Here is a 15,946-nt window from a genome sequence, read left to right as displayed (position 1 = left end):
AATGCATATTCAGCAAGCAAAGGATTCAGTTCTTGAGGCTAATCATAAAAAACATTACATACAATTTGGACACCATTTGGTTAAAGAAATGGGGAAGTCAGTTAACTTTTCTTTTTATAGAACTATCTTGAAACAATAGCAATTCAATTTCAAATAAAAATTTCATTTATAAAACTATAGTTTTAAAGTTATAAAAATATCGAGTTTAATAAAATATAAATGATACTTTTTAAACCGTTGACTATATTTTAATTTGGTCACTATAATAAAAGCTACTTTCAAGTATGTCCACATCCCATTTTCTGGGGTCAAAATGCCTTGTGCTATAAATATTGAAACGAAAGTTACTAGTACTACACTATTGTCATCAAATTACTTGCAGGAGTAGCCCACCACAACCACAAAGTAATAAATATAAACCCTTAATTATTAATGCACTTAAAGCATTAATTCCATTTAACACCTGGAGCTAACAAGAATGATACATACCAAGCAATTGAGAAAGGCTTATGATGGTATTTGCTTGCAGTATGATCCTTTGTTTTCATTTGATCTGCGACTGATTCAAGGCATTGAGCTTCCATTATTGGAATCCCTGCAACGATCTGAACTTTTGGATACCTTCTTGCTACGAGAACTAAATCCGAGCTAATTGAATGCTTGCCATTTTTCGTCAGACAAGGTTTCATTATGCGACGAGTCGTATCGAATCTCGTCAAATTCCTGCAAGATGTTCACTAATTACTCAGTGTCATGTGAAGGGGGGGACCAAGGTAGCTAATTTAATGGAGATTAACATCGACTTTAATAATTTTAGGACAGTCATTTACCTTGGGTTTTGACTTGGCATAATAAGGTGTTAAACAGGGATTTAAATCTTCGAGGAACAAGTCATCTGGACTTCCAGGAGTTGTTGGGTTTCCAGAACTGAATTCCTGACATGCTTACGATGTTATTACCTTTATCGGTAGAAGCATTGGGTCAAATCAAAACTAGAGCGGAAAAGGAAGTAATCTATACCTATGTCCAAGTAATAATATTAGTTATTACTGTATATAGATTCACAAGTATCATAAAATAAAATCTTTTAAATTGTATTTTATTCATATTTAGAGATTGAATAAATTGATTTATGTTTAATTAAAAAGTGAACTGATTTTTTTATTAAATTTTTATTTGCTTTTACAGTTAAAAATTGATCACATGTTGTTTAATTATTCCGTTAATCACCTAATTTTTATCAATAAAATTGGTTAAAATTTTTAATAAAGAAAAATTAATTTACTATTTCATCTAATATATAAAAATTAATTTAACAAATTTTAAAATTCAATTTGACACCAAGTACAAAATCCTCGTAGTACTTTTACCTATATGTAATATTTTGATAGAAAATAGCATATAAAATCTTACCAAAGAATCAAAAAGCTCATCTCCATCATAGCTGCCATGCTGCTGGTTACATGCTTTGGAAGAATACTTTTCTGCCTTCACCTGTTTCAAGCATATCTTAACAATTGGAACCCTTATAATGGTTTTTAATTAAGACTTTGAAAGACGTTCCTTCTGTGCTACTGACTCATAGATATGGCTTAATAAATTATCATATCACACGTGAAGCATGTTAAGCTATAGCAAATAATACCAAATTCATTACATGCTCTTTCATAGAGGAGTATTAAGACTTCTATTTGAGGAAAGTAGCAGAAATGTATCCAATTGAAACTAAGTTAAAATAGGCACAAAATCAGATTATATCATTAGTTTTAAACATTAATTTACACTACGTAATTTAATATTGAATGCTTTGTGTGGAACTGTGGATTACCTGAGCAAGATCCTGGGCAAGGCATTGAAGTTGTCCTGTAAGAGAAGTGACCTGTCTTTGGAGAGTAGGTATTAGTTGTTTGGCTTGCGCCAGCTCCGAACCTTGCTTTTCAACTAGGTCTTGAAGTCGACAATTCATGGCATCTGGAAACAATATTGCATTCTTCAAGGATTTAATCTCTTCTCTCTGTTTCAAGCACAAATCTTTCAGCTTCTCCACCTGCAAAATACAATCTATATTAACATCTATAGCATTCATAAACAATTACACTTTCCCAAGATTAATTTAATCTGCTATATTTTTTTCCATTTCTTAGTGATATCTAAATTAACACAAAATCATAAATATCTAACAATGAAATGGCTAACACAATGTTTCCAGAGACGTGAATGGATCCGGTACGAACAAAATGCACTTAAGATTATACAAATACATAATTCTAAATAAATAAATTCTGAAAACAATTTATCAATGAGATCATTAGTTATGCTGAATTGAATCGCTAGCATTCAACAATCACGATCATGGCAACCAATTCAAAAATCAATGGCTCACCTCTCTGTTCTTGTCTTGAAGCAGAAGCTTGAACTCGGAAACCTCCATCTCGAGCTCTTTGTTGGCATTCAATAGCTCCCTCTCACTTCTTAAAACCATGGCCAATGTCCTCGTATTCCCCTTCACCTCCGTCAAGGCTTTTACCTCCTTTTTGTTATCCTTAGCGGAAGATCCTTTACCGAACAGCTTCCTCTGCAACGCCGTGAAAGCAGTGCCTTTCCTCGCCGTCTTCTTGAGACCCTCAGCTACCACATCCGATGGAATCATCAGCTGTCCCGTTGTTTTATTTGCCAATTTCTTGTCCATAAACTTCTTCACCATGGTTGGGAAGTGAAGATCCGCCGCCTGGTTCCTGCTGCGGCTGCTTTGGGCTGCATCCAATGGCTTCGATTTCACAATCGCTCGAGAGGAAGAAGACGATTTTGGCCTCCGCGAAGAAGCAGAGCTGTTAAGGTCTACAGATGACGAGGGATCGGAGAAGTGAGAGGAAGTGGAGGAGCGTGAATCGTACGATCTGTAGCGCGTCGCCATTTACGGTAGCAAGAGAAGTCGAGAAATTGTGTTGATTTTAAATTTAAGGTTTTATAATGGACTTCGCTCCGTGAGGTTGCCAAAGGTTATATCAAAAGCTTGTGTCGTTTGAATGCTTGAAGATGGAAGAAAAGCGATGATGAATTGGGATAATTTTGCATTTAGTCCCTTCGCTATAATAAAATTTAGAACTTAATTTGTCTCTGTTGATGAGTTCATAAATTGGTAGTTGGAGTTGTAAAGGAGGAAAGTAGAGGTTTTAGACAGAAGGGAGGCAATGGGTAATGGTCCCTCTTCTCGCACTCAACTTTTTATGTATTGACTATTATTTATTTTGAGGTGTTACGCGTTAGATTGGTATTGATAGGTTAGAGATAAGTGCCCTGATATTATAGACTTACATAAAGTAACGTTATGACGTGCTTTGAGTTATCTCAAACAGGGTATAATAGTTAAGACCCAATATAATGATTAATGAATAGGTCCATCTGTCAGATAAATTGTTAGCCGAGGAAACCTTCACAAATAGTATCAAGTGAAGATTATGCATGATTGTTTGGAACGTGATCAATCGAAAATTTTAATGAGGTGTAACACACCATTAACATTGTTATTAATTAACAATAATAATGCTAACAACTTAAAAGGAACAACGAACAAAGTTATAATTTTTAATCTACAAATAACATTAAGTAAGTGACATGTCGTTGTAAATCTAAGTAAAGTGACATTATAATGTGCCCCAAGTCATGTTAGATGAGACACAGTGACTAAATCTAAAATGATGGTTATTGAGTGAATTCAACTATTAAATAAGTTGCTAGTGGAAGAGATCTCCACAAAAAATTCTAGTAAAAAATATGCATGATTATTCGAGACATTACCGTTTGGTGAAATAATAATTTAAAAGCAAGCAAATAACATTCAGGACTAGTTTGGCAATACTTTGAAAAGTGTTTTTGAAAAGTGATGTGAAAAAATACTTTTGAGAAGTACTCTTGAAAAGTTTAGTTAAAAATTTGAGTGTTTAGCATTACTTTTAAGAAGTGCTTTTGAGAAATAAAATTTTCATTTTAGACATGTTATTATCAAATAATAAATATACATTTAAATAATATTTAAATTAGTTAATATTATTATATTTTAGTAAAAATATAAAAATATATTATAACTTGTTGTTAATATTTTAATATATGAAATATAAAATTTAAATATTTTTAAGCAATAAATATTAATTATTTATAAAATTTAATTAGAATATATAAACTATATTTTAAATATTTAAATATAACCATTAAATATTTATAATTAGTATTTTTTTAAAAAAATATTTTTATTTTTAATTAATAATTTTAACACATTTGTAATTAAGCACAAAAAAATACTATATTATTGGAGGGGTGAAAAAGTAATTAAGCACAAAGGGCTTTTGGGGGAAGAAAAGTTAAAAATTTTAGCTTATACTTTTCAGAAGTGCTTTTGAAAAACACTTTTAAAAATTTTAAAATTTCAGCCGAAAGCAGATTGTTTAGCACAGTTTTTCTTTCAAAAATATTATTGGAGTAGAAGTGCTTTTTTTAAGCACCGTAGAACAGACCCTCAATAAATATAAACGTTAAATTAAGTAAAATAAAAATAAAAAATTTAATTTTATCATAATAAAGGGACTAAAAGTAAAATTAGACCAAAAAGAATTTAAAATTTGAATTTGATGATGGCATTGGCAAGGCACGCGGTGGCTGTGTGCCTAAAAGCTAAATTCAAATTTGGATTTTTGGCTTCCATTAAAAATTTTCTTTTAGCGTGAAAAAGCGCGGGAGGATTACTTTTTTGAATCGTAAACAGGCCTGGGCTCTTCACTGAAGGGCTAGTCTTTTCATGAAAGCCGAGCCCTAGGTAAATCAATCAAAAACCTAGCCTGGCAAGCTCTAATTTTATATTTTATTAAAATGAAAATTTGTTCAATAGTTCAATAGTTTAAGGAATTGGGTTTTGAGTTCTAGAAAGTGGAAAAAGAAAAGTTGAAATGGGCGATTCATTTCCCCTTTTCAACGATCGTGATCCTGCTGTGTTATCAACTCTTAAGCAGTACCTCTCTCAGCCAAACAACAACGACGAAGACAATGGCGACGGCTATGCTACCTTTTGTTTTCATTACAAAGGCGCTATTCTTCGCTCGATTGAACAACGGACAGGGAATTCCACTGTCCCGGACGCAGTTCTCGATTCGTTAATTTTAATTGAAAATCTCGACCGCCGACGGGGTGTTCTCCCTTCCGAATCCATGAAGGCAGCCTTTTGTGCCGTCGCCGTACACTGTACGGTCAGTTGTTTGCCGGTCTCATGGGACAACTACTTCGATGCTTTTCAGAGGATTTGGGGATTACGGATTAAGAGCTTAGAGGAGTCAGGTAAGTCGGACCTTATTTCTTCCGAGTTAGTCCAATGGGGAACGGTAATCGAAGCGGGCTTATGGGATTTAGAGACCTCTCAGAGGTTGTCGAGTATCAATACACGCGGTAAAGCGCTGCTACGTATCAAAGGTTATTTGGAGGAGGCCTTCCGTTCTATGAGTCCTGCCTTGAGTCGGTTGGCTTCCGCTTCCACTACGGAGCCTACAGTGGATCATGTTGCCTCTGCGAATCCTAATCCTAGCACTGACGAAGGAAACAGTAGGCGACACTCCTTTTCTTTTTCCATTTTATTGCAAGTAAAAATATTAATTTTGTTTTGTGGAGATTATGCTATGTGTAGTTAATTTGCTGTACAATATGTTGGTGTAAGAATGTATCTAGAGTAAACCTAATTCATTTCTTTTGTATAAATTTTGTCCCAGTGGATAATTTTGTATCAGCTTCTGCTCAAGTCCCCTCGAGTCCTCATCCTTGCATTGACGAAAGGAACAGTATGCTTCTCTTTTTTTTTTTCGTCATTTTATTTTAAGTCTTAATTTTGTTTTCTGAAGATTATGTTATGGTATGTATGATTCATTTGAAGCATGGTTTGCTGGTTTAAGAATGCATGTAGAATGATTTCAACTCAATTATCTGTGTAATGTTGCCTCCCACAGTGGATAATGTTGTCTATGCTTCTGCTCAAGTCCCTTCGAGTCCTCATCCTTGTTCTGATGAAGGGAAAAGTATGCTTCTCTTTTCTTCTTTCATTTTATTCAATCTTAATTTGCTATGTGTAATTTATTTGCAATACTATATGTTGGTATAAGAATGTGTGTAGATTGAATCTAACTCAATTCTCTTTGTAAATTTTGCCTCTCACAGTGGATAATGTTGTCTCTGCTTCTGCTGAAGCCTCCCCAAGCCCTCACCCTTGCGCTGACAAAGGGAATGGTAGGCTTCCCTTCTCTTCTTTCTAATTTTCCATTTTATTCCTAGCGTAAGTCATAACTTTGTTTTCATGAGATTAATCTAACTCAATTCTCTTTAAAAAATTTGTCTCGCAGTGGATAATGTTATCTCTTCTTCTGCTCAAGTCCCCTCAAGTCCTCATCCTTGCACTAACAAAAAGAAGAGTTAGCTTCTCTTCCCTTCGCTTCTTCTTCCTTTTTTTTTTTCATTTTATTCCACGTAGAAGTCTTAGTTTTGTTTTCATGATATTTACTATGCTGTGTGTGATTCATTTGTGGTATGATATGGTTGTTTATGAATGTATGTAGAGTGAATATAGTTAAATTGTTTGTGTAAGTTTTGCTTTCATGTGGTTACATGTAACCTGTTAACTTTAGTTATGGCAATCTTAGTCTTTATTTGTTCTAGTTGCCTTTGTTGGTTCTAAGTGAATTTGTGGAGGATATATAGGTTTCGTTGTTCCTGCAAGTGACATAGAGAACCTGTTAATGTTGCTGGCTTGGAGGAGGGTCGGCTTGCAGCAATTATGGCACCCTATCCACTTAGTTGCTGCAAATTGTGCTCAAGTTAAGGACCACTGCATTGCTAGCCAGATCAACTAATTCCATCTCCGAAGCCTTAGAAGTGGGTGAGAGGGTTTCCTCTGGCATTGCAGCTAAACTTGTGGAATACTCCAATAAAGACAGGGATGATCCTACTACTAATGATTATACTGAGAAAAGAAAATGAAGACTTCTCTTCCAATTATTGCTTTTCTCTAGTAGAAGTGTCAATCTTGTTTTCTTGAGATAATATATTGCTATGTACAATTAATTTTCTATACAAAAACTTTTATACCGTTGGTTTAAGGATGTAGTGTGAATGATCGTCTCATGTGTTTGTGTACATTTTGCCTCATATTGTTATATGTGCCCAGTTAACTTTAGTTGCGGTAACTTGGTTGTTGTTTGATCTAATTACCTTGGTTCTGCAGAGATTCGAAGGGCAAGTTTCCAAGCTAGACATAAGCCTCGTCCTCGCTGCAAGCAACCTAGAGGTGTTGTCATTACTGACATGGAGGAGGACCAGCCTCTTTGTACCAAAAATGGCACCCCATCATCTTTTGAAGTTAATGGATGCTTGCAAGTTGCAAGTAAAACCAGGTCTGCTGCATTGCTAGATGGAGTAACTGATTCCCCCTCCGAAGCCTTAGAAGTGCTTGAAACAGTTGCCTTAGTCATGGCTGGTAAAAATTTCCACCCTAAAGGGAGTGTGGAAGACTCCAACAAGGACAAGGGTGATCCTACCACATCTTTTTATCCAACTACTCATCATTGCACCGAAAAAGGAAAACGTAGACTTCTTCATTTTCATTTTTCTCTACTAAATGTATTAATTTTGTTTTCCAAAGATTATCTAATGCTTTGAATGATTAAATTTCTGTACAAAAGCTTTTATTCTTTGGCTTAAGAGTGGACGAATTGTCTCAATTCTGTGTACATTTTGCCTCATATTGATATACTTAGTTTACTTGTGGTAATCTTGGTCATCCTGGTCCATTATATTTTCTAACTAAGCTGGTTGATTCTGCAGAGATTCTGATGGTTAATTCTCAAACAAGTGGTAACCCTAATTCTTCCCATAGGCATTGTGAGGGACCTGCTGCCACTGCTGATATAGAGGAGGACCGGGCTTTATCAACTCCTGATATTGACAAATTGCGAGATGCATTGACGTCAAGTATTGCTGATTTGACAGCTACTGTTGCTGATCCCCTCCCTAAAGCCTTAGAAGTTGCTGCGAGATTAGTATCTTTCATGGAAGCAGCTAAAAGTGTAAGTACTGATGGTGCTGAAGGGGATGTAAGGAAGGAAAAGGGTGTTCCTGCAGCACCTATGAATTGTAATTTTGAACAGGCTCAAGCTGAGAGGAGGGCACCTGACAAGGCCATCAGAGAAGACCAGGACAAGATGGCCAGGAGTGTTCCTGCTTCGTCTGTTGGTCATAGTGTAGAACCCTCTCAAGCTAAGGAGGGGAATGAAACTTTCAGTAGACCCAAGAAAGTGCCGAAGCGCAACTTAATGAAGAGGAATGATGCTGCTCACACTCATGAGGTGTGTATTCGGATGTGCACATTTTTACATTTAGTATCATTACCGGACTGTTGGTTTCTTTCTTTACACTGCATACTTATCCTTTTACCATGAATTTTAAGGCTTATCCTTTCATTACACTGCATGCTTTAACTTGTAATTGTAATCTCCTCCTAATCTTTCTCCTTCGTACACTTAATTGTTACAACCATTGTAAGTCCTGCCTGACTTGGCCATATTTTTATGAAAGTTTGGGATAAGCTTTGGAGCTGTCCGTGGGCTGAGGCCTGGCTTCACAACAATTGAGCCCAGACCCGTTTTCATCCGGGCTGGCCTGCCCAAAAATCCCATTTCACTATTCAAAAAATAATAAAATATTAAAAATTGTATTTTTAATTGATATTTTATATACCTTAATAATGAAATTTAAATTTTTAAAAATATTTTTTCTTATTTGAATTGAATTTGGGCTGGCTCGAGATGTGAAAATCTTTGTACAAGCCTGGCCCTAGCTGGGCTGGGCCAGATGGGTACCCGGCCCTTGGACGGGTCTAATGAGCTTTTTTGGTCATTTGATTTTGTATTTCTTTACTTATATCAAGCTAAATCCCTATTTGTTCGTTCATTCCTATTTTGCTAAGAGGAGGGCGCCTTATGACGGCATTAGAGAAGACTACAACAAGGTGGACGGGAGTGTTCCTGCACCAACTGTCAATCATACTGCGGAACCTTCTCATTCTAAGGAGGGGAATGAAGCTGTCATTCGACCCAAGAAAGTTCGTAAGTGCAGCATAATGGAAAGGAATGACACTGCTCACACTTCTGAGGTGTGTATTCAGATGTGTTACATTTAGTATCATTACCGGACAGTAAAAAAAAACTAGCCTTGACGTTTTTTTGTGAAATCCGGGAATTTCTTTTACCATAATCTTTTAGGCTTTTTCCTTCATTACACTGCATGCTTTAATTGTAATACCCTGCTCTTTCGTATACTTAATTGTTATAACTATTTAAAACCTGCCTGACTTGGTATTGCTTTGTGAAATCTTGGGATGAACATTTCTGGTCATTTGATTTTGTATTTCTTTACTTGCATTCATTAAGTTAAATTCCCATTTGTTTATTCAACCCTGTTATGTTTTGCCTATCTTATGCGTTGATTATCGTTGTAGTGGGAGGATTCAATTGATGGCTCTGATGGAGGGACAAGTGGTTGTTCGAACAGGTGTACTTTACCAAGCCCTAAAACGAATCATGTGTCTCCACTGAAGGAAAGTGAACCTCAAAAGCAGAAAAACAGAAGAAAAACTAACTGGTGGACGCATGAGGAAGAACAGGCATTGATCAAGGGCTATCGAGAGTAAGTGAATAACTGAGTATCTTGAGGGAAAACTTTCATAATGAAAGAATTTTTTATGTTTCAGTTTTTTCAACTTACATCGGAGAGGTTCTGCATTCAATTTTCCGTGTATACTGCTGTTAGCATGTTAGATCTACTTTAGGCTCTTTCTATAATAGTAGTTAATACTTGTTTACCAAATATGAGATTAAAGATATTTCTGGTAGTTCATAACCCTTGATTCCTTACTATAATTGTTTTCCTAATGAAGGTATGGAACCCAATGGAAACTCATTCTCGAATCCTACCGGGACATATTGAAAAAGAGAACTCAGGTAAGTATGGGACAAGTATACAGCCTAAACTTTTTTTTAATGAAATATTTTTCCTTTTTTATATGTATAACATCTAATTATTCATTCAGGTTGATCTCAAAGACAAATGGAGAAACTTGAGCAAATGATATGGTTCTTATCATAGGTTGTATGTTCCTTTTTGGTCTTATAACAAGTGCACATGCTTACCACTGGCGCTAGACTTAGCTAAACTTGTGAAATGGCCTTATTTTGTGAAGTGAAAGAGGGTATAGTTATGACTTTTGAGCAGTGGTTTTTTTGAAAAGTGTATAGCAAATAGGAATAGGAAACCGTATATAATGACTTCCAATTCCTATATCTACTGAAGTAGCTTTAGCTTTTGTAGTGTTGCAAAGGGATGGGGAATACTACTGGTGAATGATTGTAATGGTAATGTCTATAGTGATGGCTTCCTGTTCCTGTATCTACTGAGGTAGCTTAACTTTAGCTTTTGTAGTATAGTAAAAGGGAATGGGGATACTGCTGGTGATGATGATGGAAATGCAATATTTTGTTGGAAGAAAATTCTAAATATATAATGATGGGGTTCCACTTTTGTGCGTGCCTTCTTGTTGTTGATGTATGTATGTATCTTTCAACTTAAGAATTTAGTTTGGTGAAGCCGATGAAATTGAGAAAGTGGTCCCAAATTTGTTGATGGAAATAGATTCCTAAATTCTAATAAAGTAATAATGAAAAATTGACAAGTGTTACCCTGTTTGTTGGTCAGTTACTGAAAGGAAATATTATGGGATAGCAGTGGGTTGGTTTGATTAGTTTAATTTCAAAAGGTTAAATTTAAGTTTGAATTTTAGTCTGTATTTTTACTTTTAAGAATTTACTGTTATTTTAAAACACCGAATGTTGATATTATTAAATTTGTTTTGTTAAATATAAGTTAAAGTTTTTATTTTATTTTAAAATGTTGCTTGAAATATTAATTATTTTAAAATTTGATTAAATTATTTATTGAGCGATTTAAGTGTTAATTGGCTTAGTTGAATTTGTTTAGCGGTAGTCTTAAAAAATTTATGTATCTGCATATTAAAAAATAGTTAAATTAGTGATTTGATTATGAGAACTTACAAGTGAAGAGCATGAATGATACTAAGGCTAACGCTTATAATAGTAGTGGTTGATAGGATCTCTGCCCCATTGGGGAATTGAGACCTTAAACACATCCCATAAGAATGTGGTCTAAAGTTTGGGTATGAATTTGGTTCCTATAATCTAACAGGATAGGATTGACAAGTGTCACCCTGCTCTATTAGGGAACTGAGACCTTGAGCACATGCACATCCCCTTAAAACTCTTTCATCGACCTTCCAGACCCTATTTTAAGCTAAATACCAACTGTCGTTGTCCCCAAAATCAAATCATCCTAAACATCAGTAGCCTTTTATGTCATTTACGGCAAACCTAAACAGGTGACCACCGACAATGCATTCCTTTTAATTTATTGTATAGGGATAGTGACAATTTTAGTCCCTGAATGTTTTATTTTTATCACTTCGGTCCTAAACTTTTTATCATTTTGACTTTCGACCTTTATATTTTAGTTAACTGCTTTTCATTTGACAAAAAAAGTGGTCGAATTGATAAATTTTTAATGATAATGAAAGTGGCAGTTTGCGTGTCCTTAAAAAAAATTGTTCACGTCTACAATGAAGTACGTATGGATTATTATGTTGGCCGTTTTGATGTTATTAAATTTTTAATAATTCAGTTTTTTTTATAAAAAATAAATTCATTAAAATGTAAACCCAAAAAGTTAGGTTAAGGTGATAAAAAATAAATATATATACATACATATATATAAAAGATATTAATGCAGGTACTTTTATAAAACCATTAAGTCACTGATTCGTTAATTTAATTAAGCTAATGCCTTGTTTGAAGGTTATACACACTACGCACTCTTTATTTATTTAACTTTCGTTTTTGTTTTTTGCTCATGCACCGACAAAAACCATATGCTCCTGCTAATTGTTGCTTAATTTTTAATTATATATGATGACGATGAATTAGTTGATAGAGTTACGTCTAATTAACCTTAGCTTAGTTGGTGTTTGCTGAAAATAAAAACCCAAATTAAAAATGGTTGTTTATGTATGCTATCGTCATGGAGAGAATAGTATGATGTATTGTGCTAATCGGTCGAAATTTTCAACCGACACATGCATGCAACTAAAATAATTTTTCTTCAAATGCTATAATTGCTTGCCTTGAATTTTACTTTTCATGCATATGTGGTGGGGTGTGAAATTGAAATCAAGTTGTTCAATTTAGAATAAATTACACCCAACATCACTATTATATTAATATGTTTACATTTTCATCATTTAATTTTAAATTTTATAAAATATTTTGTTCCTCAAAAGGCAATAGTGACATATAGACATTTATATGTCAAAACCAACTATTAGTACATAGCCAATTCCATATTCGTTTCTATAACTTACATTGGATATAAGAATCCAACCTCTTTTATTAATCAAAATAAATAAATAAAAATTGGTATAATTGTGGTTTAATCTTATTCTTAATAAAAATGAACCCTCAATTAAATTTAAATGCTTTAACTCTTAATCAACATGTACTTACATCTTTACGTAGTGAAATCCTTAATTATTACATGATGTTCTTATCGCATTTTTACACCAACAAAATCAAAAAATTGCTAAACCTGCTCAAACCGAAATTGATTAAATAAACTGTGTCGATTTAAGACCATTTTTGTATTGTTTTTAAGTACTTTGGGACAAAAGTATTCCTAATTTTTTGAGAAAAAATATTTATCTCAAACAAAAAATTGACCCAAAAAGCGTTTGTTTCTAAATTGAAAATTTTAACTTCTCTCCTTTATATATACTAACTCGACATCCTCCAATCACCAAGAACAATGGCTTTTCACACTTTCACAATGTAAATCGCAACCATTTAAGTAGGTCTCCGCATTCTTATAGTGCAAAATTATCGTACTAAACAGTTCTCAATTGCGCTATAACGATATATATAAAAATAAAAAATTATTATTTTTCAAATAAATAAATTTAACTCAACTTAATCAAATTCAAATCAAACTCGATTTCTATCTCAATAATTAAAGTTTGGAGCGTATTAAGATTTGAAACCATGGGAGGAAATTAAGAGTGTCTACGTTAGCTAGGTTGTCTAGTAGCTGAAAAATTAGCAAAGGATAAGCGTTAGACTGGTAATTTTGACGCCATCGTCTGCCTGTTTGGGGACCGGATAACCATAGGGAGGCGCCCACTTTGGTACCATTATTATCCAATTGATTTGGCTTTTTGTTTTTGAACCACTATGTCTCTATTTATATTATTATCTACTTTACGAAAAATTCGAAAGTTAATTCTCGTGTTTTAATTTGCTCTCTATTGTATTTTTGAAAAATGAAGTCAGATTTAATTGAATAAGAGTGAGTTTAAATGGGCGATGTATTTATCTGCGGTTAGTATAAAAATAGTATCCAATCGCCAATCCAAATTCATCCTAATACTAGTTGCATTTCACCGTTGAGAAGGCAGAGTGATGAACTTGATAAGGGTGAAGGGTGAAGAGAAAGGGGGCGGACATTGATTATTTTGAGAAGGTTCTACTTCATGTAGACTTGGTAATTGTAAAATTAATGAGCATTTGATTACATTTGAGAAGGTTCCATCAATGATTATTTTGTCGTCCTTCATATAATTAAAAACAAAAGACTCTGACAGATAAAAAGATACATCATTTTTATTTATTAAATTTTAAAACTATGGTAAACAAACTTTTTGCAAGCCTGGAGCACACGGCCACCACCACTACCGCAGCCGTTGTCGCCGCCACAACCAACGCCACCAACCTTGTTAATGATCTTTACGACTTTTATAAACTCAATAAAACTAGAAATAAATAAAAATCCACAAAATGACTCCCCCAGATTCATACACCAGTAAACAAGAGAATTTATTATTACTATTACAGTATATCAAATTCAGCTATATATTGCTTTCAGCAGCAAATTCCCGCGGTTTTTTTACATGATCGAGCAACCTTGTGGGTTTTCTTCACTAAAACATTCACCTGTACGCCCGCCGTACCTGTAGTAGCCACCGCCGCCGCCGCCCCAGCTGTCATAAACGGGCCTACCGTAAGTCTCGTAACATGGGAACGGTTGTTGGGGTGGTCCACCATAATAGCTAGGTCCTCCACCATAGCCATTATAATAACCTTCGGAGCAAGTATACCCAACTGCATACGCCATCGGTGGTAAAGGAGCAGCTGCAGCAGGTTCCGCAACCTTCTGTGGCGGCGCAGCCGCTGCCTCTTTCGGTTTATCAGGCTTTTTCTCCGCCGCCGCCTCTTTAGGCTTCTCCGGTTTCTTCTCACCGTCTTTGGGCTTTTCCGGTTTCTTCTCAGCTTCTTTGGGTTTTTCCGGTTTCTTCTCAGCTGCTTCTTTGGGTTTTTCCGGTTTCTTCTCAGCTTCTTTGGGTTTTTCCGGCTTCTTCTCAGCTTCTTTTGGTTTGTCGGGTTTCTTCTCCGGTTCCTTGGGTTTCGCCGGCGACTTGAGTTCAATGCTCTTGATGGATCCACCACCTTTGTAACATAACTTGTCCCTGATCTTCTCAGGGCTACAGCATACCACCGTGATGGTCACCGTATTAGCCTTTTCATCGTACATCTGGTCTCGTATTTCTCTTGTTCACAAAAAAAAAAAAGAAAAATCAACTCAGACACCATTTCTCACCGTTAATCTCAAAGAACAAACAATTAAAAATGTTACAAATAATATGCAGAAAACCATGAAAAAAAAACAAAATCAAAAATAGAAAACTCACGAGGGTATTTACAGAGCACTTTCTTGACCTTCTTGTAACATTTACTACACTGAAGGTCGACCTTCAGCACCATTATCGTCACCTACAAAAGAAAAATTTTACATGCATCATTAGCATTAGCTAACAAATCTGGTTAACAGAGACAAAGAGAAACTGGAAACAGAGGAGCATGAAAAACAATAAAAGAAATTAAAAAAATAAAAAGAAATGGGTATCGGATGAGATTTTAGGAACCTTTTCAGCCATAGCTTGGATCCCCAGATCTGGTGTGAAAAAGAAAGATGCAAATGCAAAGGTGTTAGAAAATACTACTAAGAGAGCGAAAGGCTGATCCTTAGAGAGGCTTATATATATAAATTAAAAGCTTACGTTAAAGGGAATTTAAGCTTATTTATTTAATATGTTTATAATTAATTCTTATTTAAAATAATATTAAATTTTATAAAGTTTTACTAAAAATCCGTCTTCAAGCATAAGTAAATGTCGTTTTCTAAATTATGTTTTAAATATGATTTTTTTTTGTCATTAATATTAATATATCAAATTTAATGCATATTTTTCATTAAAATCTGGAATCAAAATCAATATTTATAATATATATTTAGAAACCAGTCTTGAAGTATATCACCATTTTTCCATTTAAATAAATTCAATATTAATTACTCCCTTTAAATAAATAATAAACTTGGCTATTTAAATAAAATATTTTCAAAACTTTCAGTTTGATTTGTGAATCTTTGGTATATATTTTAATATCATTTATTTATATCAATACTCAATTAAAATTCCCTAAATTATATATTTTTAAATAATAAAACTTTTATATGATTTTAAAAGAATCTAAACACAAATGATCAGGATTTATTTTACAAATATTATTTCCAAAATAGAAAGCACACAGATTAAATTATAAAATAATTTAATATTTTTATTTGATACACGTAATTAAATGTGTGCATTGTACAAATATGTAAATTAGTTATTTTATATTTAAAGAATAAAAACCAGCTTAGTATATTATTTATTTGGCTCGATGTAGTGCATATAATTGATAAAAGTTAT

The 15,946-nt window shown here is 34.1% G+C and overlaps 3 protein-coding genes across 5 annotated transcripts; 1 reads left to right on the top strand and 2 right to left on the bottom strand.

The window, feature by feature from the left end:
• Window positions 1–242: 242 nt before the first annotated feature.
• Window positions 243–3,215, bottom strand: LOC107930357 (uncharacterized). 2 transcript variants are annotated; one of them, XM_016861985.2, is made up of 5 exons: window positions 2,384–3,215; window positions 1,829–2,047; window positions 1,414–1,494; window positions 831–935; window positions 243–723 (listed from the first exon to the last, which is right to left on the bottom strand). In XM_016861985.2, the coding sequence occupies exons 1-5, from the start codon at window positions 2,912–2,914 to the stop codon at window positions 649–651; spliced, it is 1,011 nt and encodes a 336-aa protein (XP_016717474.1). In that variant the 5' UTR covers window positions 2,915–3,215; the 3' UTR covers window positions 243–648. The 2 variants fall into 2 exon arrangements, 1 of the variants encoding a protein (XP_016717474.1); XR_001693010.2 differs by having other exon boundaries at window positions 450–723; window positions 831–927; window positions 2,384–3,136.
• A 1,640-nt stretch (window positions 3,216–4,855) lies between these two features.
• Window positions 4,856–10,602, top strand: LOC107930355 (uncharacterized). 2 transcript variants are annotated; one of them, XM_016861984.2, is made up of 11 exons: window positions 4,856–5,586; window positions 5,751–5,819; window positions 5,985–6,053; window positions 6,193–6,261; window positions 6,375–6,443; window positions 7,253–7,555; window positions 7,852–8,372; window positions 8,993–9,178; window positions 9,524–9,711; window positions 9,962–10,025; window positions 10,115–10,602. In XM_016861984.2, exons 1-11 carry the CDS (start codon window positions 4,941–4,943, stop codon window positions 10,151–10,153), a joined length of 2,223 nt encoding a protein of 740 aa, XP_016717473.1. In that variant the 5' UTR covers window positions 4,856–4,940; the 3' UTR covers window positions 10,154–10,602. The 2 variants fall into 2 exon arrangements, with proteins under 2 accessions (XP_016717473.1, XP_016717472.1); XM_016861983.2 differs by having other exon boundaries at window positions 7,253–7,612.
• Window positions 10,603–13,781: 3,179 nt separating this feature from the next.
• On the bottom strand, window positions 13,782–15,251 carry LOC107930359 (protein PYRICULARIA ORYZAE RESISTANCE 21). Its single transcript, XM_016861987.2, has 3 exons — window positions 15,119–15,251; window positions 14,885–14,966; window positions 13,782–14,741 (listed from the first exon to the last, which is right to left on the bottom strand). The coding sequence occupies exons 1-3, from the start codon at window positions 15,128–15,130 to the stop codon at window positions 14,083–14,085; spliced, it is 753 nt and encodes a 250-aa protein (XP_016717476.2). The 5' UTR covers window positions 15,131–15,251; the 3' UTR covers window positions 13,782–14,082.
• Between the last annotated feature and the right edge of the window lie 695 nt (window positions 15,252–15,946).

The sequence above is a fragment of the Gossypium hirsutum genome, chromosome D10, assembly GCF_007990345.1.
Source record: "Gossypium hirsutum isolate 1008001.06 chromosome D10, Gossypium_hirsutum_v2.1, whole genome shotgun sequence".
NCBI lineage: Eukaryota > Viridiplantae > Streptophyta > Magnoliopsida > Malvales > Malvaceae > Gossypium > Gossypium hirsutum.
Note: the sequence above shows the minus strand (reverse complement) of the source record. Positions and strands in the feature narration are given on the sequence as shown.